Source organism: Arvicola amphibius, chromosome 4 (genome assembly GCF_903992535.2).
Source record: "Arvicola amphibius chromosome 4, mArvAmp1.2, whole genome shotgun sequence".
Taxonomy (NCBI): Eukaryota; Metazoa; Chordata; class Mammalia; order Rodentia; family Cricetidae; genus Arvicola; species Arvicola amphibius.
Window position 1 is genome coordinate 155,418,454 of NC_052050.1, and position 22,316 is coordinate 155,440,769.

The window sequence follows — 22,316 nt, forward strand, 5'->3', positions numbered from 1 at the left end:
TGACAGGAATCCAGATATGGACTGGTACTTTATGAGTCAGGGGTGGGGCTGAAGACCAGGAGATGCAGGAGCAGAACTAAGGTGGGAACAGAAGTCTTACAAAGGACAGGGGGTCGGTGAGGCCTGCTGCACTCTGCCACCTACTTGTCAAGGTGCAGGCCTGTTCTCCCCTGCACTAGCACTCTGTGAAGGTAACCTCTCCCACATGTGGCACTAAGGCCCATGAGGTGGCCATGCTCACACACGTGGTCACTTACTCTTGCGCACAGCGAACTCCTCGTCTGAAGGCTTCCGCTCAGGCTTCCGCTTCGGCAGCAGCTTCTTCATGGTCTTGGGGCTCTTACTAAGATCCTAGGGAACACCATTGACAACACACGCTGACAGAGTCTGTGTGCAACCAGCCAGCCAACAACAAGCACCTCCACCCCCACCCCAGCTCTTCCACTTGTCTCTGCCAGAGCCAACACGAACCCAAACCAAGCGTCACCATCCATCCCTCTCTAACTCCTGAGCTCTGATGAAAACCCCACCAACAGGACCAGACCCCACGAACTCCACAAGAGTAAGAGAAAGGACAGGTGGCCCACACGCACACTCCCCATAGCCAGGGCAGGGCTGTCCATTCTGGGGTATGGGAGGAAAATAAGGTTAGTTAAAAAGAATCCAAAGTAAAGCAAAGGGGGTAGGCAGGGCACCAATGGCTAAGCACAGACCAGTGGGGACAGGACTTGCTGGCTTCCCTGCGCGAGCCTGTGTCCCCAGCTCTGAGCAAAGTAGAGACAGTGTCCAGCAACCACCTGAGCACCTTTCTTTAAGGTACAAATGGAGTGTGCACACAGCATCCTAGATGAGGCTCATCCAGGAGCACACTAGGCATCCACATCTGTCCCCGCTGCTGCCATTACAGAGTGGTGAAGCACTTCCGGGGCAGAGCAGGCTCTTATAGATATTTCTTCTGCTTTCCTGAGCTGCTGTTGCTGCTGCTTTGAGATGATCTATGTAGCCTTAGCTGGCCTGGAGCTCACTGTATAATCAGGCTGGCCTCCAACTCAGAAACCCTGTCTGCATCTGGGGTGCTAGAGTTAAAGGCATGTGCTATCACGCCCTGATTGACTTCATTTTTGAAACCTCTCTCCTGTGATCCATGCTGGCCTCAAACTTCCTATGTAACAGAGAATGGCCTTAGGCAGAAGTCAGTTCCAAAATAACCATACTGGGGACTCAACAGAGCACCCCTGAAATACAGGAGCACCTACCAAAAAGACCCTGCACATGTGCCAATCAATCACTCTTTATCACACAAACCACCATGCCCAGGCTTGCACCTACGCACCACCTGGCTTCTTTCTCACGCTCGCCAAAGCTGAGCCTCCACAGGTGAAAGCAGGTTAGGTGGAGCACATGAGACTGCAGACACTTAGTGAGGACGCAAGTGCACTAGGGCCACACTTGGCATGCAGGCAAGAGCAGGAGTGATTGAGGAAGGCTGCTGCAACTCCTCAAAGGCCAAGAAGGCACTGCCTTATCACTGGGGAACCTATTATTTACCTCCAACAGCCTCAGTACTCTGGCACAGCAGAATGGCACCACCCCCTCGGGTATGGCACAATACATACAGATCTGAAGGCGGTGCATGCCCACCCTATTGTGTTTAAAGGTGCCTCCTGGCCCTTGCAGCTAAAGGGGATTACGGAGAGTAAGGACAGACCCTCTTCTCAGTTCTGAGGATTCACTGGGGGTCCTTATGCCATAAACAAAAACATAAGACTTCCGTTTCTAAACTCACTGAAATGGCACGTGTAACTAAGTGCAGACCCTCACACACCCAGATGTCAAGACATGCTCACTGCAGCTGGCAGTCTGAGTGGCTGCAGGACCTCACCTCCTTGTAGCAGAGAGCAGCTGAGGGCCGGAGGGGAGGTGCAGGCCGCAGGCAGCTCAGGCTCCAAGGCTTGGGGGTCTTCGGAGGCTCCAGGGGTCCCCAGCTGATGGTGGTGTGTGGGGTGCCATGGTGAGAGGGGTGGGGGAGCGTGTGGTATGCAGGCGTCAGTGCCACAGGCTTGCTGTCCGCGTGCTTGCTGGATGGAGTGATAGGATGGGAGGGAAGCTGCCAGGCACAAAAGCAAGAGCAGAGAGCATGAGATGGTGAGGCCATAGGAGAATGCCCTAACCACACGGCTTTAACCCCTCGCTGTACGACGCTCCCAAGGAATTCTTGGCAGGACACGGGGCTGAGAGACCCACACTCTACATAGGTTACAGCTGCGATGTCACAGCATGTGAGAAACTAGTGCAAGCATCATGACTTCAAAACAAACAAGTACTCCCGCACAGAAATGGTGGCTGATGGTGGGGCATCCTCCCCAGAAATACACTATCACCTGGTAACACAGGAGCAGGGCAAAACTGAGGCCTGTTCCCTGTGCAGAAATGGGAAAGCAGGGCACAGTTTTCTTGGAGCACAGCAGCCAGGCCCATCCCATCTAAGGTTTTCCTGTTTGGGCACACTCAGTTACCACAGAGCTCTGTGAAGGCAGGAATATGGACCACTTGGCCTTCATAAAAGGATGTTAATTTCCATAATAAAGGTTATTTTTCTCTTAAAAATCTCAAGCTTGTTTGAATAAAAATAATTTGAAATCTGATTTTTCAGTGGGGTATGTTATTAATAAGATTTATATTCTTATAAAACCCCAAATCAACCACACTGACAACGAAATGAAAATGTTAATAAAATAAGCGTGACTCAAATGAGCCCCTGGATCTCACACAGATGATGTAGTTAATGCACAACTAACAGGAGCTGGAATGCAAAGCTCTGAACTGAATGCTGGGACTGTGCCGGTTGTGGCACCACAAAGCAGAAAACAGCACCCTAAGTGCCAGGTCACCCACCAGTCGCTGGCTCATGGCACATTATCGACACTGTACCACTACAAACAAGCAGCCTACAGAGAAGAAAGCTGCACCCAGCCCCTTGTAGCAGAAACACTGGCTGGTTTCTCTCTACTTGGAAAAGAGGAGTGATGCCTGATGCTAGAATGAGAGGTCACCTGGTGTGGGACCCCAGGGGACGCAGCACTCCATACACCAGCACACCAGCCACGGCACCTTCTTCCCACCAGGGCTGCACAGTGGCCCACGGCAGGGTCTTATCTTCCACTACACGTCACCAAGTGCTGAGGCGCCAGGCGTGTACTCAGCAAAGACTATGTGTCAGGAGTGAGGAGCCTGGCTCCACTTTGCTGTTCTGTACATACTCAAGCAACCTATAACCCGGAGATACACGCAACCCACAAAAAGTAAGTGGTTTTAATTTTTTTATTATGTTGGTGGAATAGGGAAATGATCCCGGCACCTTGCAACATCAGGGAAATGTTCTACCACTGAGCTACACCCCCAATTCCCAGTCTTCTCTTCAGGACCTTCTTTGGTTTTTTGGTTTATTTTATTTTTTATATTTTTTGAGACAAGATTTCTCTGTGTAGCTCTGGCTGTCCTGGAACTCACTCTGTAAACCAGGCTGGCCTCAAACTCGAAAAAGATCCGCCTGCCTCTGCCTCCTGAATGCTGGGATTAAAGGCGTGTGCCACCACCGCCTGACTCTCCAGGACCTTTTGAAGTAAGGAGAAATTACAGAGTAGAGTTCAGCCATGGAGAGTAAAGTAAGCTAGTAAACTCCTAGCTACCACAGCAAGGCATCCAACACTCCAACTTCTGAGACAACAAAGCAAGCTCAGAAAACTGGACCCTGATGTGAGACCACAAGTGGTAGAGCTGAGCTCTGAGGTGACCATGGTGACCTCTATACCAAGGCACTGACGTAAAAATGAGCTACCCGGCAGAAACTGTCACAAGAGTCACAGAGAAGACTGTAATCATAAGCCGTGTTAGCCAAGGTCATTTTTGAAAGGTTTGCTCAAGTGTTCAGTAAAAATGGTTATGTTTTAAAATAACACCAACTTCTCAAGCAAAAAACATACACACAAAGTTTAAACACCAATGTCAACATGTTTTGAAATTTATATCTCTAAAAAAAACAAAGTACTGCTGAGTTTTTTTATTAAGTAAAAAACAAATGGTTTTTTTGTTGTTTTTTTTTTTTTTTATTGTTGTTTTCATTGTTTTATTTTATTTCTGTTTGGAGTCAGGGTCTCAAGTAGCCCAGGCTGGCCTTAACATTCAGCCAAGTATGACCTTGAACTTCAGATCCTCTTGCCCCCACCTCCCAAGTGCTAGGAATACAGTCATGCGCCACCATACCCAGATAATACAAGGAACTGAACTTTGCACTAAGGAAGACCTCCGCAAGTGAGCCCAGGCCCAACACTGCCACTGTCTAGAGTAAGTCAGGAGCTGTGCCCAACACCTGTCTAACACAGCTGTCATTTCTCTTCTGCTTTGTCTGTTTGTGAGTAACATATATGAAGTTTTAACTTCTCAGAAAAAGCCACTTACAACAGGGCCTGTGGCAGCACTGAGCATCACTGAGCTTGCATATACACAAAAAGTGTCTGCTCTATGATGACAACTACACAGTTAGAATTCATGCTACAAGGCAGGGTTTAAAACTCCTGCACCCACTGAGAGCCCCAACCTGAGACTTTACTGTGAGAGCCGAGAAGAGAAGCCATGTGGCTCTTACTGTGTGTGACGGCACAGAGTGGGGCTTGATGGTGGGGTTGCTCACAGATGTAACCTTCGTCTGCTTCTGTAGATGGTCCACCCATTCATGCAGGTCCTGCTGGTTGTTGCAAGACACCAGAATCCGCTCGATCATGCTCCCTAGAGAGGAGAAGGTGGAATTACAAGTAAATGCACACAAGCACTATAGACACCCAGAGCCTGAGGCCACCTTCACACAGCCTTTGAAACTGGCTGCTTCTCCTCACTGTGACAGAGGCTGCACAAACTGGGGCACATTACCTGATATTTCAAACGCATTCCTATGGGTCTCGCTGTCCTCAAGTTTTGTGATTGTCATTCCTGTCGTCGGTAGCTTTCCCTAAAAGAGAGCCCCCCAAAATTAATGCTTTTCTAATAAAAAAGGTGCCATTAAACATTAAATGACTTTACACATTGCAGAACCACATGTTCCAAAGAACTACCGTCTTAAATAATGACCAAACCACGGTCAAGAACCCAAATTGGCAATGGCAGAGTATGAGGCAAAGCAGGGCTTTAATCCAGTTGGAGTCTGTGGTGAAGACAGTAGACAGTCCCGCTTCAAAGGACGCCCTCGGGAGAGCGCACACTGCCTTCCAGAGGCCCGACTGACGAACATGAAGATGAGAGCATTCACTGAGAGGCTTTGCGCTATACTCTGTCAACGGAAAATACGCAGCTAGGACAGAGAGATGCCACAGGGTGTACACAGTGGCAGACATGCTGTCTGTAAAAGTGGGAGGATTCACAAGAAAGAGGAAATGTCAGCTGAGAAGTAGAAGGGGATAAAGCTCATTTAAACAGCAAAGTCCAGCAGCCAACAGCTTTCTTCGGGCCACACAAACAGTGACAGCCAGTGGTCAAAGACCAAGTCTTTACAGTCTATGGGTTTGGTCCCCAGGAAACAACTGTTAGCCGAAGGCAGGACTTTATCAGCAGGCAGGACAGCACCTATGTCAACTGGACACAGCTACAGACACCTGGGAAGAGGAAAACCTAGCCTGGCAAGCCTGTTTGGCACTTTTCTTGATTACTGACAGATGCAGGAGCTTAGCCCACTATGGAAAGCACTATCCTTGGACAGGTAGTCCTGTAGTGTATGGCAGCAGTCAGTGCTCCACCCGCAGAGATGACTGGACGTGATGCCCATCACCAGGGCTGATCCAGGAACTGTCTAGAGTACAAAGACAGCATCCTGCCACTGAGATACCATCTCCAGGGACATGCCACAGCAACAGATGATCCCAGCACAAGGACAGTCTAGGCTCAGGATCTGGGGTATAAAACAAGCCAGTAACAGGCACCTGTCAACAGGAGCTGACATTCTGGCACCTCAGCTACCCAGCCTCTCTCCTCAGATGCCTCACCAATGGAGAGGTGAGTCTTTTTTGAGTCTTCTCACGCCTATCTGCTCGGCCATCTAGAAAGGGTCCTTAGGAACAACAACAGTGAGAAGCCCTCCCAGGTGCAGACCAAGCCACATCCTTCCACTCAGGACTCTACACTCCTTGTCAGAACAACATCAAACACAACACTCACATCAGAGAAAAGCCACTTGAAAGCGAAGAGCAAATGAATGAATGAATGGATGAACTGAACAAATGAATTGAACAAATGAATGCATATCTCTCTTAGGTCAGTGTGGAGGCTGGACTCCAGGGCTCCCAGATCCTACCTAAATGTCTCCACCACTAGTCCCTATGGCGACAGAAAAGAGCCCCTCAAGCTTTCTCCCACAGTCAGCTCTCAAATTTTCTCTGGGAAATGATTAAAAAGTAATACATTAAATGATAGGTTACAAAAGGTCAAATGATCAGATCACAGCCCACAACACCTCGCTGCGCCTAGGCTGTGCACGACAGAACACGAGAGCCCAGAGAGGCACTGCTTTGCAGGGACAAAGCAGCCAGTGAGACTGACGTGCACTGCTCACGAACGCACACTTCTCTCCAGACACACTGAAAGGTGCAACAGAGGTGAGCTCAGAGTGAGCTAACCCAGACCCCAAAAGACAAATGTGTTCTCACTCATAAGTGGCTTTTAGACAAAAAGCAAAGAAAAACTAGAGTACAGTTCACAATCCCAGAGAACCTAAACAACAAAGAGAAACCTAAGAGAGACATACATAGATCTAATCTACATGGGAAGTAGAAAAAGACAAGATTCCCTGAGTAAATTGGGAGCATGGGGACCTTGGGAGAGGGTAAAAGGGGAAGGGGAAGGAAGGGAGGGAGGGAACGGAGAAAATATACAGCTCAATAAAATCAATAAAAAAACAAGTAAAGTCACAGATAAGAAGAGAGTCATCACATTATGGTACCACATACAGTGCATATACAGGCATGTCCAATATGAATACATAAATTCAAAGGCATCCTGGAAGCAATTCTGACATCCACTATAAGCCAAAAGTGTCACTGTAACTGTGTTTACCTGATAGATGAAACCACTCATCCTGGGACTGGCAGACAACATGAGCAGAAGACTTGGGAAGAGCAGGAGGTATCGCTCATTCTTTTCCTAATAGCAAAAAGAATCTGTTCACAAAAGTGTACACAAATCTTCATACAAGCCCCTATAAAACCATAGACTGTGTTTCCTAACTGACATTTCTACCAAATTATATTAGCAGTATTGAATGCTGACCAAGTATAACCAAGTCTCCATTAGACACAAGCACTGAGTCTACATCAGACCTTAGCACTCAGAGAACTATAACCAGTGAAAACAACTACACACTAGTAGATTTTTCAAGGCAGAAAGTAATGAAATGATTCAAGAGTCCTGAGCTTGCAAGTTCCTGTAAGACTTTCTTTTTTCTTTTATTAAGGTGGTGGCACCTTTGATCCCAGCACTCCTGAGGCAAAGACAAGAAGATCTCTGTGCTCCAAGCCAGCCAGGTACCTATACTGAGTCCTAGAATAGTCAGAGCTACGCAACTGAGAGACCCCATCTAAGAAAAACTACAGGTTTATTTATTTGTACTGTTTATATGTATGAATGTCTTTCTGTATTGCATGTCTGTCTGTGTATCACATGAGTACAGTGCCCAAAGAGGGTGCTAGATCCCCTGGACCTAGAGTTACAGATGGCTGTGAGCTGCCATGTGTGCTGGGAATCAAACCTTGGGAAGAACATGAGTGTTCTTAACCACTGAGCCATCTCTCCAGCCCTGTGTGGAGTATCTTTGAATACTACTTTGTAACTTTCTGTTCATGGCCCAGAAGGAAAAAACTTAGAAAATTTTAATGAGGTAAAAGGGCAAAATTAAGTAAATATTGCTATCATCTATCTGATTAACCTTTTCTGGTTTATATGGAAAACTTATTTCTTGTACATTAAATCCCATGTGCTTCAAGGTAACAAAAGTCATGGAAAACACATCCATCTAAAAGAGAAAGGTCAAAGCAACAGGCACGAGTCCTCTGGCATTTGAGCCACTGCCTTCAGAAGTGGGTAAGTACAGCAAACAGCTTTCCCAAGACTGTTCTTCACAATGTCACACCCACCCACAGGGCAGCAGGGATGGGGAGGAGTGTGTGTCCTAAGAAGGTACAGAAACAACCTGCTACTTCTCCTGGAGGCACACTGGCTGGGGAGTGCCAGCAGAAGACCTCTTCCCTCGAGGGCAGGACAGCGCCGACTCTCTTTGGAGGAGTAGCCACCACTGTTAGGGAGACTTAGCACTTTGGTAAATGCTGCAAAGTTATCTAAAACAAAACTTAAAAATCACGAGGGTAAGAGGCTGGGGAGGGCTCTGAGTTTAAGAACACTGGCTGCTCTTCTAGAAGAACCAGTTTGATTCCCAGCATTCACATGGCAGCTCACAACTGTCTGTAACTCCATTTCCAGGGATCAGACAACCTCTTCTGGCCTCTGTGGATACTGCGCAAACATTATACAAAAACATGCATGGAGGCAACATACCCACACATATAAAATCATTTGATTAAGTGACAAATTTTCGAAAGATCTGAGTGTTTCGGGTCGGTGTGGTCAAAGAAGAAAGTGACAATTTCTTACAGTGCCCACACTACAACGTGATGGGGATGCTCAGGCAAGTTCTCTCCAAATGGCTGTGTGTGTGGAGGGTGAAGCTCGAGTTTGCTCCACCATCAAATGGACTACTCCCATGATGACCCATCAACAGCCAACGGTCACTGTGGAAGGATGTCACTGAACAAGCCAGCAACAAAGCCAGGACTCCCAGAAGTAGGCACCAGAATACACACCCACCAGTGCCATAAACACCAGGCTTCCTAAAGTGTGCTCTGAAGAAAAGCCTGGGGTAGGCCAGGCAAGTGTCCTAGAAGACACCTGTATATGGTGAGACACATGCTGGTCTCCTCCAGTCTTGGGTGGACACCCTCTCAGTTCAGAGCTCTGGACTAAGCTGACCCTAGGTGGGTATGAACTGACAAGCCTGTCTGTTCTGAGCTTTCCACCCACACCATAAGCTCTCCACGCCTGTCAAGGGTAGAGAGTGGCCACACGTGAGACTCCTGCGTGCTGACGCAGTACATGCCATTATTCTAGGCCTGAATACAAAACCTTAGGAGTGGGACAGGTGGTGAAGCTGGGCCCCAGTACCTCGCTTCCTGCGCACTGAATCGTGACTTGGGACATGTAAGTAACAGTGCCCAGCGTCTTTATGTCATCCCCCTCCCAGCTGCGGATGGGCTCCGTCAGAATCTGCAGCTCCAGCTCTTTCCTTTTCCGAACTTCTTGACACTGGGCCTGTGGGACACAGCACACAACTGTTTACAGACAGAAACTCTCAGAATCTTGTTTTCACCACACCGCTTGTGCTTTTACGATTACTGTTCTGTCCAGTCGAATGATGAATGATTAACTGTACAAAGTTGGTGGAATCAAGGCAACAAAGCACGCACGTGCTCCGGCACCTTCCACTCCCTAGGCAGTTGTCAGTTTCAGGAAGCCATGTTCAGAGTGGACTAGAAGAACATTACCTTCTGGCTTCACCAGTGCCGGCCAGCAGACAAGCCCAAGAGGAGGAAGTAGCATGTGCTATAATACATGGAACATGTGTCTAAACCACAGCTGGGCAATATGACAAGTGAGGGCCTGTGTCCCGGGTGGTCTTGGAGGCAGGGAGTTAAATGACTTCATCTACAGCAACAACTACGCCACTGTCCTTTCTAAATTCCATTCGTCTCAGTTCTGACTCTGCTGGTCAGCGTGCACTCAAGGAGGAGAGTTCACTGGTCATGGAGTGTTGCTACACACGTCCTTTACCACATCCCAATACACAGTGCGTTCACTTCACAAGTCACTTGTTTACTGTGTGTCTGTTCCAGTGGGTTTTAATTCAACATGCGTTTGTGGTGATAGTATCTGAGAGAAAATAGAATAAGCATGTTACATGAACCCATGAGAGTCCGTTAAAGGGTCTCAAGAATTTGCTTATATGAAAGGGTAAACACTCACTGACATAGGGTAGATGCCACCTTGATCCAGCTGCTGTGTGGATCGGTGGGCTGAGGTCCGACCACCCAAGGAAGAAAACAAGAGTGCGACCCCTCCCACTCAGCTTATTAAGGGTCACATAGGCAGACAAGACCATACCCTAGGGCTTCCTGCCCTAAAGGTCATTGGCTAAACAGATCAAAATCCTACAACATAAGCGTAATCACTCACTGAAAGGTTTTTGAAGGCAGTCATAGACTTCTGAATATCTTGTCTATCAGGATGATAATCCTGTGGATAAAAGACAGACATGACAACTAGTCACATTGGAAATATCCTGGAGACTATCCTAAAATTTTTTATACTCTTCCGCCCTTAGCTTCTCAGTGGCTGGGGGCTGCTTATCTTTTAAGGGATCATGGCACCAACAGACTTGAGGAAAATTAATCTGGAACAAAACTGCCAAGAGGGGTCAGCAGGCAATGCTGTTCTGTAAATAAAGCCTCATGAGAACACGGCCCCACGCCTGTTACAGCCATCTCTGACTGCCCTGTCCTCTAAGGGCAGAGCTGAGCTCAATAGCTCCAAGGAAGGTCCACAGACACAGCCTACCCTAGCAATAAGCAGGTCCAGGGTCCCTGTCAGCTCTGTGAGCTGCTATCCCAGACTACAACAGACGTTCCCATTATCACCCTGCAACTTGGGCTCCTACTGCTTGTAGCTCAACACTGACAGGACACCCAGCACTACTTGAACATGACACTCTGCAGCTTCTGGAGCACTTGGGGAGCAGATGGGTACATGAGGGTGTTGGAGGAAGGAAAAAGATGATACTTCTTCTAGAGCTGGATGAGAAGAAAACCTCCACGCTTAACAAAGTCCCTCTGAAAACCAGTAAGTTACAAACTCTAGACGAGCTCTGGGGTAACCTCACGAACATGAGGCCTGACAAGGCTCAGGGTCTCAGGTCAGGGAGCAGCAGCACCTCCATGTGTCTCTCCAGCTCCTTCAGCAGTGTTGGGTACTTGTCCAGGCGCATGAAGGGCTTGCTGAGGCCAGTGGTCAGCACCAGGATCCCAGGACTGCTGGCACCTTTTGATTCCATGAACTCACCCAGGTCCTCACTGAGCATCATGGGTAAAGAGGGAAAGAGAAGAGGCTCCAGTTAGGGACACAGGGCCAGGGCTTGTGTCACAAACAGAAATGTCCTATGGCGATGGCTGCAGCTTTACACCCACAGATGCGCCAGTTACCATGCAATGTGAAAAGTCCCCGACAACTCTCTCACCTCTGTCCCACTGACAAAGGGCCCTGGGCATGCTGGCTTTGTGGAGCCTTTACCATTCCTCGGAGGTGTCAAGCTGGTAACAGCTTCCTTCCACAAGCTGTCTCTGAGCCTCAGACCCTGATGTGAGGTGTGACCTGAGTCCTAGTGAACTGACCTCATTCTCTAGCAGCAGCAGTGGTGTGCAGAGCACAGCACAGGGCCAGGTAAAGGCTCTGGCATGGGGGAGACTGTCACAGCATCACCCCAACTCACGCCCACAGAATATGCAGAAAGCAGGTGGGGACATACGGCATTCCCAAATTTAGAGCGCATTAAACCAAGTCCTAAACACTCCCTCCTTCACAGTCTTTTCACTGCTCCTATGACGAGTCCCTGGCGACAAGCAGGGTCCAGGGTCCTCAGTTTCCACTGGGCCCTCGACTGGGGTCAGTTTTCTCATGGCTCGCCTGCTGGGTTTGCTCTAGGTTCAGAGTCCTGCTAAGAACAGTATCTCCACCCTTATCTGCTCTCCATAAAGCACCACGGTGAGTAGGAGAGATGCCCATTTTACCAGCTTTCTCTGAAGCAAGCAGCTGATGAGGTACAGCCCCATAAATCCATCTAATTTGGAGGCCCTTCTCCTTTCAGGGGAACCATAGCCTTCTCCACCAAGGAAAAACGGGCCCCAGGGCCCCAGGCATGAGGTATCCAGGGTTTAGTGAGGCTGTCATAACACAACCACAGCACCCTGCTCAGAAGTCTTAAGAACAAAGTAGATTTTAAACACGCCATGTGATCTGCACACAGCATTCTTCCGCTGCCAGGAAAGACATCCACAGCCAAGAAAGGAAACAGAACTACTCAAAACTTCCCAGGCAGTTTCACCTTGTAGCTTCTTAACATCATGATTAAGAAAATAATTCATTACATAATTCTGACAGAACGATGGTAACAAACCAGTGAAAAATGTGTTCTTAGAGAATAACTTAAAAACCTCCCTCAGAACACGTGGACCCTAGGACCCTGTGTCTACCATCAACACAACCAAGGAAAGGTTCCATGGGCATACACATCAGATATACAGACAGGCTAGGGCTAGGCTAGACTGCTTGCTGAGGGCCAAGTCTGACAGCTAAGAACACAGAACCGAAACCCAGTGTTTGCACATTCTAGGGTAGCCTTCCCACCAGTGAACTACACCCCAGCTTACAAAAGCAAAGCTTTCAGATAGCTCAGGCATCAAAACACAACCTACTAGCCATGGTGTGGCAGCTGAACAGCCATCAGAGCTACAGGGAAGCAAAAACTAGCTAGCTAACCCGGCAACTCAGTAGAGAGAACAATGCAGAAAGAAGTGATCAGACATGAGAATGCATGGCTCTAAGCACCAACTTACGCCTCAGGAGGGTGATGGGATCTGTGGCAAGCTGAGGGGGACCGCTCACAGCTCAGGTATCTCATAAGAGCACACAAACACCACATCCTGCTATATCTGCTGGCTCAGAAGGACTCTCCTCTTTACGGCTCAGGATCCCACACCCAGTTGTTCCAGGCTGTTCAGAGCAGACCCCAAGGTCCCCACTCCACAGCCAGCATGCCACGTTGAACAGCAGCTGGGACACTCCCCAGCCAAACACCTCATCTGTGTCCTTCCCCCCTGCTATTTTGAGATACTGTGTTTGCCTTTCAGACAAGACCCAAATAGTCACTGGAGTAATAGCAGAGTGGAGGTGAACAGCACTGCCCACTGCATTTCTCCTCAGCTCTGCTACTTTAACCACCTCCCTCCCACAAGAAGGACGTTAGACCAGACACGCTCCTGTGTAAGGGTGGGGACAGAACAGCTCACTAGCTCTCCACCTCCTGTCGAACTACATCATTAATTCCTACAGAACATTTACAGACACAACCTTGATACCTGGGTTTTGCTTTTGTAAAATTTTATCAAAATTTTATCATTTCTGAGCTCTAAGGAATCAATGAAGCAAATAACTGAATATAAGCTTCACACTAAAGAGAACAAGAGGCTGGCCCCATCCCACCCGGGGAGGAAGGAGAACACGGGGCAAGCTTCTACTTTCCCTCTGACTATGAAGCACTCCAGCTCCTTCCCTTCCACTCAGAACTACAGGTGTTAAACAGACGGGGTCGGCAACACTGTGATCCTTGCAGACCTGAGCACACCAATGAGCAGAAAACATCCAGGCCACTTACTCTTCTTATTCAGTTCAGACAACAAAATAACGAGCCTTGGTGTGTGCTCTGGGTAACTACGGCATGCATGGTCCTCTACTACTTATCTCAACTCCACGAACAAGGGCTCTGCCACTCTGGCCTCTGCTGCATTTCTAGGAGGCAGGCCAGGCTGGTTCACCCAAAGTGATACTTGTTGTGCTCCACTATTTTAAAGCAGAGTCCAGTTGGGAACCCACTCTGGCCTCTGCTGCATTTCTAGGGAGGCCAGGTCGGTATACCCAAGCTATTACTTGCTGTGCTTCAGTTTTAAAGCAGAGTCCAGACGGGAACTACTAAGGTCGCTGGGATAAAAAGCGCACATCTTGATGCTGATGCACACTTTCCAGTAACAGCTCTGAACACACTGAACTGCTGTTCACAACAGAAACCACATCACTTCTTCCGATAATAACAAAGTTGCCGTGATAACAAAAATAGAAATGCAGAGCCTCTTTAAGCCTAAGAAACCAGTCTTGAGTTTGCTAGACATTTGCTCAGTCTCCTGGCATGATACCAGCACTCACCATGAGACGGCTCAGAACACCTGAAATACCCAGCAGTCTTTCCTCCCGACTCTGTAAAGAGGGGAACTCTGCACGTTAACTCTGTGTAGACTGGAAGGCTCAAGCACATGGTTGCAACCGAATGCTCTGCCCACAGACAATCCTCACCTCCAGCAGCCGCTGCTCCCACAACTGCCCAACCCAATCCAGTCTCCAGTGCTCCAACCCACCCAGGAGAAAGCTAATTTCTGAAGCCTCTAGGCAGCCTGCAGCAACTTGCTAAGCACTTACCAGCTCCCCTCCATGCTAAGGAAACTTCAGAAGGACCCTCTTCTGTTCTGTTTTTCTGTTTAAGTTGTTTGGTTTGGGGTGTGTGGGTACATACGTGTCTGGAGCACACAGGCAGGCACACATGAACAGGCCAGGGAAGGATGGTGGCTGCCCTGCTCTATTACCTCCACCATAATCCTGGGACACAAGGTCTCTCATTTAACAATCTGGCAGTCAGCAAGCTCTAGCAATCCTCCTTTTTCTACCACCCACAGCAATGGGGCTCCAGGAGTTAAACATGTGGCCATGTTGACCATTTCTAAGATGGGTGCTAAAGTCTAAACCCAAGCCCTCATGCTGCGTAGCAGCACTGTTACCCAAGAACCACCTGTCCAGCCTGTGGTGGCCTGGATGAAAATGGTCCCCATGGACACATAGGGAGTAGCATTATTGGAGGTATATCCTTGTCGGGGTAGGGAGAGAGGGAGAGGAGGAGAGGGAGAGAGGGGGGAAGGGGCTTTGAGGTCTCAGAAGCTTAAGCCAGGATAAGTGGTTCACCGTCTCTTCCTGTTGTTTGTCAATCCAGATGCAGAACTCTCAGCTCCTTCTCCAGCACCATGTCTGCCTACACACACCACCATGTTTCCTGCCATGGTGATCATGGACTAATCCTCTGAACTGTAAGCCAGCCCCAATTAAATATTTTCTTTTATAAGAGTTGCTGTGGTCATGGTGTCTCTTCGTAGCAATAGAAACCTAAGACACAGCTCCAGAACCCTTTTCTTTCACAAACACACTGACCAGCCTTTCGGATTTTTAAACAGATGTTCAAGCACTTATTTTGAGGGCAAAATAAACTTATCCTTGTTTAGTCTGAACATTGTTACACGGGTCCAGAGCTGCCCGCCTCCCTTCTGGCCCAGATGTCCCAGCCAACAAACCTATGTTCTGTGAGGACGCTCACAGCAGACGGGTGGTTGGCACAGTAAGCGAGGTACAGGGTCCTCATCTGTGGCATCAGGCTCAGGAAGCAGCCGCCAACTCTCTGCTGGGCCTCAGGAGACCTGGAGGTGTGACACAGAGACACCATCAGACAGGAAGAAACTAGCAAGGGGCAGAAGCACCAGGCTCTCTTTTGTTCACATAAAACTAACCGGCACAGCTGCTTACCTTGAGACTCACATAAAAAATGCTTTTGCAGCACTGACTTGGGTCAAGACTTGTTGATTTGGCTTTGGTGAGAGTCCCCTCTGCCCAGACTCCATACCTTTCTGGCCCTGCCCACTCCCCTACAGGATGAGGGACTAACCAACCTCTGACAGTGTCCAGACAGCCAAGTCTGCCGTGCCTCAGGACTGACCAATCTGGCCAAATCTATGTTCTCTGTGTGGTGAGGAAAATGTAAGTCCTTAAGTCTCAAATACTGTATACAAAGTTAGAAGTTACTAAACATGGCTGCCTAACTAAGATTTTTTACACATATAGTAACTAAAGACACTTTTCACTACAGGTGGCAGGGGATAGAGATGAGCCACTTCTTCCTACCTCTAGGCAATGGCAATGGGTCACAGCATTCTAAAGTTTAAAGCCAAGAACAAGAAACAGCCAACTGGAACCCAGTGTGGAGATGGAGTGCAGATGGCAGTGAGACCGGGCATCAACCTGCAGGACACAAGTCGGCTACATTCAAGGGTCACTGGGAGCTTGAGGTGTTTTCTTTACCCATCTCTCAAGACTGCAGGCCTAGGACAGGACATCATGCTACTAGCAGGGAGCCTGAGAGGATACCGCCGGGAGTCCACATCCACCAGGTTCTCAGTACACGGTAGGAAAGAGGACTTCCTGCTCTCCGGGGACTGACCCAGAGAAAACAGGACCAAAGCTATTAATACCAGAACTCCTCACCAAAGCCAAATCAACAAGTCTTGACCCAAGTCAGTGCTGCAAAAGCATTTTTTTATGTGAGTCTCAAGTGTAAGCAGCTGTGCCGGTCAGTTTTATGTCAACTGAACATAAGTTAGAAATATGAATGACAGAAGAGAGCCTCAACTGAGTAACTGCCTCTACAGGATGATCTGCAGGCACGCCTCTAGAGCATTTTCTTAACTAGCTGACTAATGTGGAAGGGCCCAGCCCACGGTGGCTGGTACCACCCTGGTACTATAAGGCAGGCTGAGCCAGCCAGTAAGCAGCACTCCTTCACGGCCTCTGAATCAGCTCCTGCCTAAGCCTCCCTCAGTCATGTGATAAAGGATATATAAGTCAAAATCTTTCCTCCCAGGATGTTTTTGGGCACGATGTTTCATCACAGCAGTGGAAACCCTAACTCAGACAGTAGGCAGAGGACTGACAGAAACTTCTGCCTAACAAGACGGAAGGGCCAAAAGGAAGACAGAGTAAACTATGTTTAGAAAGTATAAGTATAAAAATGCTTGACTTATAATTTGCTCTTGAGAAAAGAAACACAGACACTGAAGACGACATGGGGCTGGGGTACACATGGGCCATGGACAGAGCAGGCACTAGGCAAACGTAGGCTCCGAGACCAATTCCCTGCAGTGCAAATAAACAAGAAACAGCACAAAGCAAGGACAAGAAAAATGAAGTAGCAAGAGAATAGAGTTCTAACCCCCCCCCCCCCCACACACACACACACACACCACAAAGGAGGCATGGGACCTGAGGAAAAGGCTGGGACTGCACCGGTAAGGGTGTCATCTCTGCTCTGCTTTCCCTCATGAACCAAACCGTAGAGCACAAAAAGTACTTTCAGCTGTTGAGCCGTCTCTCCAGCCCCAGGTTTTATTTCTTGGTGTGGATATCTTAATTATCTTTCTTATAAAACAACAGGATGGGGATCATGTATTTTTAAGCAGAATCTACTCTCGGACCACCTGTGGCACTGTCTGGACGGCGGAGCACGAGAGCAACAGGTGTGTTTTATCTTCCTTCCGGCAGACATTCATCGGTTATTTGGAGGAGGTTACACTGCACCGCACAGCCACCGTGAGGGTGAGCCTGAGACGGTCTGGTTCCCAGCATCCACATGGAGCCTCACAAGCCTCTGTAATTCCAGTTCCAGGGGATCCAATGTCCTTCTCTTACCTCGACTGATACCAGGTATACACCTAGTATACATACATACATACATACATACATACATGCAAGCAAAGCACTCATACCCAAAAATAAATCTACTTTTAAATAAAACAAAAACCTAAGGACCAGGTGGTAGTAGTGCACGCCTTTAATGCCCGCACTTAGGAGGCAGAGGCAGACAGATCTCAGTGAGTTTGAGGCCAACAAATTTCAAGATAGCCAGGACTGCTACACAAAGAAACTCTGTCTCAGGGAAAAACAAACAAACAAACAAACAAACAAAACCACTAAAGCAATAACCTGAGTATCACACCCAAGTCATTACATCCATCACTCAGGAAATTCACTAATTCAGTCTCTGCCGAACTGACTCACTGGCTAGACAATTGCCTGTCAACTATGCTCAACAAGAGAAAGACAAGGAGAAAGGAAAATCAAGTGAAATGCTCCCCATTTCCTGCAGGCAGAGGCCAGAACGGACTTTCCCAGGGCGCAGACCTTCCTTCACAGGCCAGCAGGCTCACTGGCCCTCCAAGGTCAGCTGTATTTTGCTATGGCCTCACAAGAGGGACAAGGACCAGGAAACTGCAGGAGCATGAACCACAGCTAGAGCCACCTCCAGAGTCTGAGAGGGCCCAAGGCTGCTGCAAACAGTATTCAACCCTAAAACTCTAACTCCCAGAGGCTGAGGAAGATGGTGGGATAGTCCACATCTCCCCAATCTCTAGTTTTACCCTGCCTTGACTGCAGGACTAGCCAACTGTATACTGACACCCTGCCTCAAGACATAAGCAACTCAAAACTGGTCTTGTGACCTTATTCCCAATCTCTCCCTTGCCTTCCCCTAAGGTAGTTGGCACCAATATTTCTCAATCAGATGGACTAAAAAACCCATGTCCATGTCGCCAGAACACATGCTAAACTTCAGCTATTTTACCAGGAGCTAAGTAACCAGAAGCTACCACACATCTATGATGCTACTCACCAGAGAAACTGAGGCAGAAGGAGCACAAGCAGAAGGTGTGCCTGGGATACAGAGAAAACTCAACACCGGCCTGGTACCTTATCAAGAACTTCCTCATTTTTTTTTTTTAATTTTAAGTGTATGGGTGTTTTGCTGGCCTGTATGTCTGTGCACCCACTGAGCCACCTCTCTGACCCCAGAATTCATTTTTCTGTAGAAGCAATTTGTAAGCCTTGTCCCACATCCCCATCACAGGTGCTGTGAAAGAAATGTCATCCAGTAGGAATACAGTCAATCTAAGGAAGGAATTCTGTCACCTGAAATACTATGTCAAAGGACGTTTAAAGTCAAAACACATTCAAGAGTACTAAACACCAAAAGTGAGTTGGAGGCAGCCCAGAGACCCTGGGGGATGGAGAGATCATCTCAGAACCAACCAGTATTTCACCATGCAGAGAGGGATACGTGCTGCATTTGCTTAAAGATGTAAAGATGTGTTACTGTTTCACCTTGTCTGCCTAATGCACCTGACTGGTCTGATAAAAAGCTGAATGACCAACTGCTAGCAGTAGAGGGAGAGGCGGGCGGGCGGGCAGGCCAAGAGGAGGAATCTAGGCTCAAGAGAGAAAAAGAGGGAGGTGCCTGGGGCCAACAAGGCAGCAGACAGACACAGAAGAAGCAGGAAAAGTAGGACATACAGAATGAAGGTAAAAAACCCTGAGGCAAAAAACAGAGGAAAAGAAACAGGTTAAATTAAGTTATATGGGCTAGTGGAACGGACTAAGATAAGGCCGAGCATTCATAACTAATAAGAAGTCTCTGTGCCATGATTTGGGGACTGGCAGTTTGAGAAAGCCTGCTACAGATACAAGCTTTGCACTAAAGTCCACTACTCCATCTCTGTTGTCCCAGTTTTGTCTTAAACCCTAATCCCTCAATAAGGCATGTGAAGGAGTTAATGAACTAACACATCTCAATACTCAGAATAGTGCCTGGCACAAGTTGGAACTTAATAAAGAAAAGGCATAATGAAAAGTAACCCTTCATGGCTATTTCTAATGACATGTTGCCCGTACGTGACGATCTACATTTTATCAGCTCTTATAGCACAGAGCCACACACAGCTAGAAGACAACACTGGAAAAAAACACCCTTCCCAGTACATAGCACATAAGCAGTTCAGCTATGGTTCACCTGTACCTCACTCAGCTTAAATCATCCCTCTCCTGAAGCCTTTCCCTATCTAAACAGTCTGTCATGAAAACCATCCAGCCTAACTCACAGCTTTTAACACACACAAAAATTATGCCCTGGCAATACTGAAGCATGCATGGCAGCCAGTATATAGCCGTTATGCTGAACTTGTCCATTTTGGGTTTTGTGATCTAAGTTGATGAGGATGACTGACCAGGTCTCTTCTTCAAGAGGGCTCCAGATCTCATTACAGATGGTTATGAGCCACCATGTGGTTGCTGGGAATTGAATTCAGGACCTTTGGAAGAGCAGGCAGTGCTCTTAACTTCTGAAACTTTACCCAAAATAATAAATAAATAAATAAATAACCTAGCTTCTATCTTCAGAAATGTTAATTCTAAAATTATGTTAAACTTGATGCTTTTGATACCGACCAAGCCCATATAGACTTGTAAGCTTTTGGCAGGTCACTTACTTGGTACATTCTTCTAAGGACTGCACAAGCACTTGCTGGAAGGAAGATATTTCCTCTAGATTTCCCATTAAATATGAAGTGTTTGCTGAACTCAACCTAAGGCCAAGAAAAACAAAAGCAGAATTCTGTCAGTGGTCTAACTTGTGTCCTGGTTTTGAACCATGAAGCCTTACTGTGGGCTGTAACCAAATAACCACAATGCTGTGCCCAAGGCAAGATGGCACTGTGACCTCCCCCTCCCTCCTCTGCAAACAGCAGCACAGACTGAGGGACTGGCTGGCACTCAGCACTCTGCAGTCAACTTACTTCTCGCTGGTCTGCAGGGGCCGCAGGTAGGTCGAAAGCATAGACTGTAGCTCCTTAGAATAGTCATGCTCTGTTTCTAGGATATTCTGTAGCACCTGCAACAATAATAACCACCATCATTCACACTGCAAGAGTTATTTGCCATAATTTATAACCTTTAGCAAGTTCATCACCATTGTTCAAGTCATATTTTGTTACTAACACATTTACTCCTCTGTGGTTATTAACTACTAACCCTATGTAATGAATTATTACCGCCAAATGTCTGACTTCAGCGTACTGACAGCAGGTATGCCTAGGCTGAGTGACATCACATTCAGTCCTTGGACAAGGAAGGCAAGGTCTGCTTAAATCACAAAGGACTGTGACAGTCCCAGAGCACTGATGAACTGACGTGTCTCAAAAGAGCCACCACCGGGTATTGCACACAAAACCACCTATGCAGTCTACAAGCAGGAAGCTAACTACAGTAACAGGTTTCAGGGGGTGCAGGGTTACACATCAACACCCTTGTTGACACTCCCTGAACTAGATAAAATCTGTTCTTTATTGTATGCAGCTGAACATCCCTAAGCAAAGCAGCCCAAATCCAAAGTCATCAAGAATCTTGAGCTTTTGAGTTCTATCTGGATGCTCTACGTTTCAGACTTTGGACAACTGCAGAGTTTGTGTTTAAGAATGTTCAACCAGCCGGGCGGTGGTGGCGCACGCCTTTAATCCCAGCACTCGGGAGGCAGAGGCAGGCGGATCTCTGTGAGTTCGAGGCCAGCCTGGTCTACAAGAGCTAGTTCCAGGACAGGCTCTAAAAAAAAGCTGCAGAGAAACCCTGTCTCAAAAAACCAAAAAAAGAAGGAAAAAAAAAAATGTTCAACCAGTAAAGTCTATGCAAGTATTCCCAAACCCAGTCTCCAAAATCTGACAAAAGTTCTGGTTCCAAGCATAAAGACAATGGACACAACCTGTCTGTAGGACATATCTCAAATACATGAACATCACTTTTTAAACCAATGGTTGCAACCCACTGGGGTCAAACTACCTTTTCACAGGGGTTGCATGTCATATATCCTGCATATCAGATGTTTTACATTACAATTAATAACAGTAGCAAGATTATAGTTATAAAGTAGCAATGAAATTAGCTTATGTTACCACAACATGAGGAACTGTATTAAAGAGTCGCAGTGTTAGGAAAGTTGAGAACCACTGCTTTAGACTGAGTGAGTCTAAATAAATTTGTGGGAAACAGAGACTTTCATTAGAAAATACAATGTCTCAGATCAACCCCCACACAACAGTACTGAAGATGAAAGGCCTACCCAAGTAAAGAACCTTTAAACTGACATTTTTTAAAGATAGCGCAGTAATTATAAACTAAAGGTAAAATAAAATCTTTCCAAACTTAGCAAAAACTAGTGAGCTTCTAATATTTCTAGATAGATAAACCACCACCCTCACAGTCAACCAAGCAGGACAGAAGGTGCAGACTTCCCCAGGGCTAGGGCCGCAAGCACTGACCCCAACACACAGTCACCTGTCTTTGCACATAGCAGTAGTCAGAAAACAGCAGTCTTGTTTAAGTCTGATATGAAGACCTGTCATCTCGGCCACTCAGGAAGCCAAGACAGGACAATTACAAATTCAAGATCTGCTTGGCCTATGTGGCAAGTTCAAGGAGAGCATGAGCAAACTGGATAAACTGTTTCCAAATGATTCAAGTGGGAAAGGAAGAGAGAATGAACTGGGGACCTAGTCCTTGGCAGCCCAAGTCCTGGGATCAAGACCTAGGACTAGGACGTCCCCCCACCTCCCCATCCCCATACATACATATAAAGTTTCCTTTTCTGAGCCGTTAGCGCCTTCATATTAGACACCTGGTGAACTGCAGAGCCAAAAAGTAACTGTCACCAGCCC

The 22,316-nt window shown here is 47.4% G+C and overlaps 1 protein-coding gene across 4 annotated transcripts in view; it reads right to left on the bottom strand.

The window, feature by feature from the left end:
• The window catches only part of Arhgef7 (Rho guanine nucleotide exchange factor 7), a 106,326-nt gene that overhangs the window by 13,897 nt on the left and 70,113 nt on the right, over positions 1-22,316 (bottom strand). For 3 of the 4 annotated variants that reach the window (XM_038325025.1, XM_038325022.2, XM_038325024.2), the window contains 11 exons: positions 20,406-20,500; positions 20,100-20,195; positions 15,309-15,431; positions 11,078-11,216; positions 10,324-10,383; positions 9,256-9,402; positions 7,099-7,185; positions 4,927-5,005; positions 4,646-4,785; positions 1,883-2,107; positions 258-351 (listed from right to left, as the gene is read on the bottom strand). In XM_038325025.1, coding sequence (XP_038180953.1) covers positions 258-351; positions 1,883-2,107; positions 4,646-4,785; positions 4,927-5,005; positions 7,099-7,185; positions 9,256-9,402; positions 10,324-10,383; positions 11,078-11,216; positions 15,309-15,431; positions 20,100-20,195; positions 20,406-20,500 — 1,285 coding nt within the window. The remainder of the gene's footprint in view (positions 1-257; positions 352-1,882; positions 2,108-4,645; positions 4,786-4,926; positions 5,006-7,098; positions 7,186-9,255; positions 9,403-10,323; positions 10,384-11,077; positions 11,217-15,308; positions 15,432-20,099; positions 20,196-20,405; positions 20,501-22,316) is intronic. The other variant, XM_038325023.1, reaches the window with a different exon arrangement.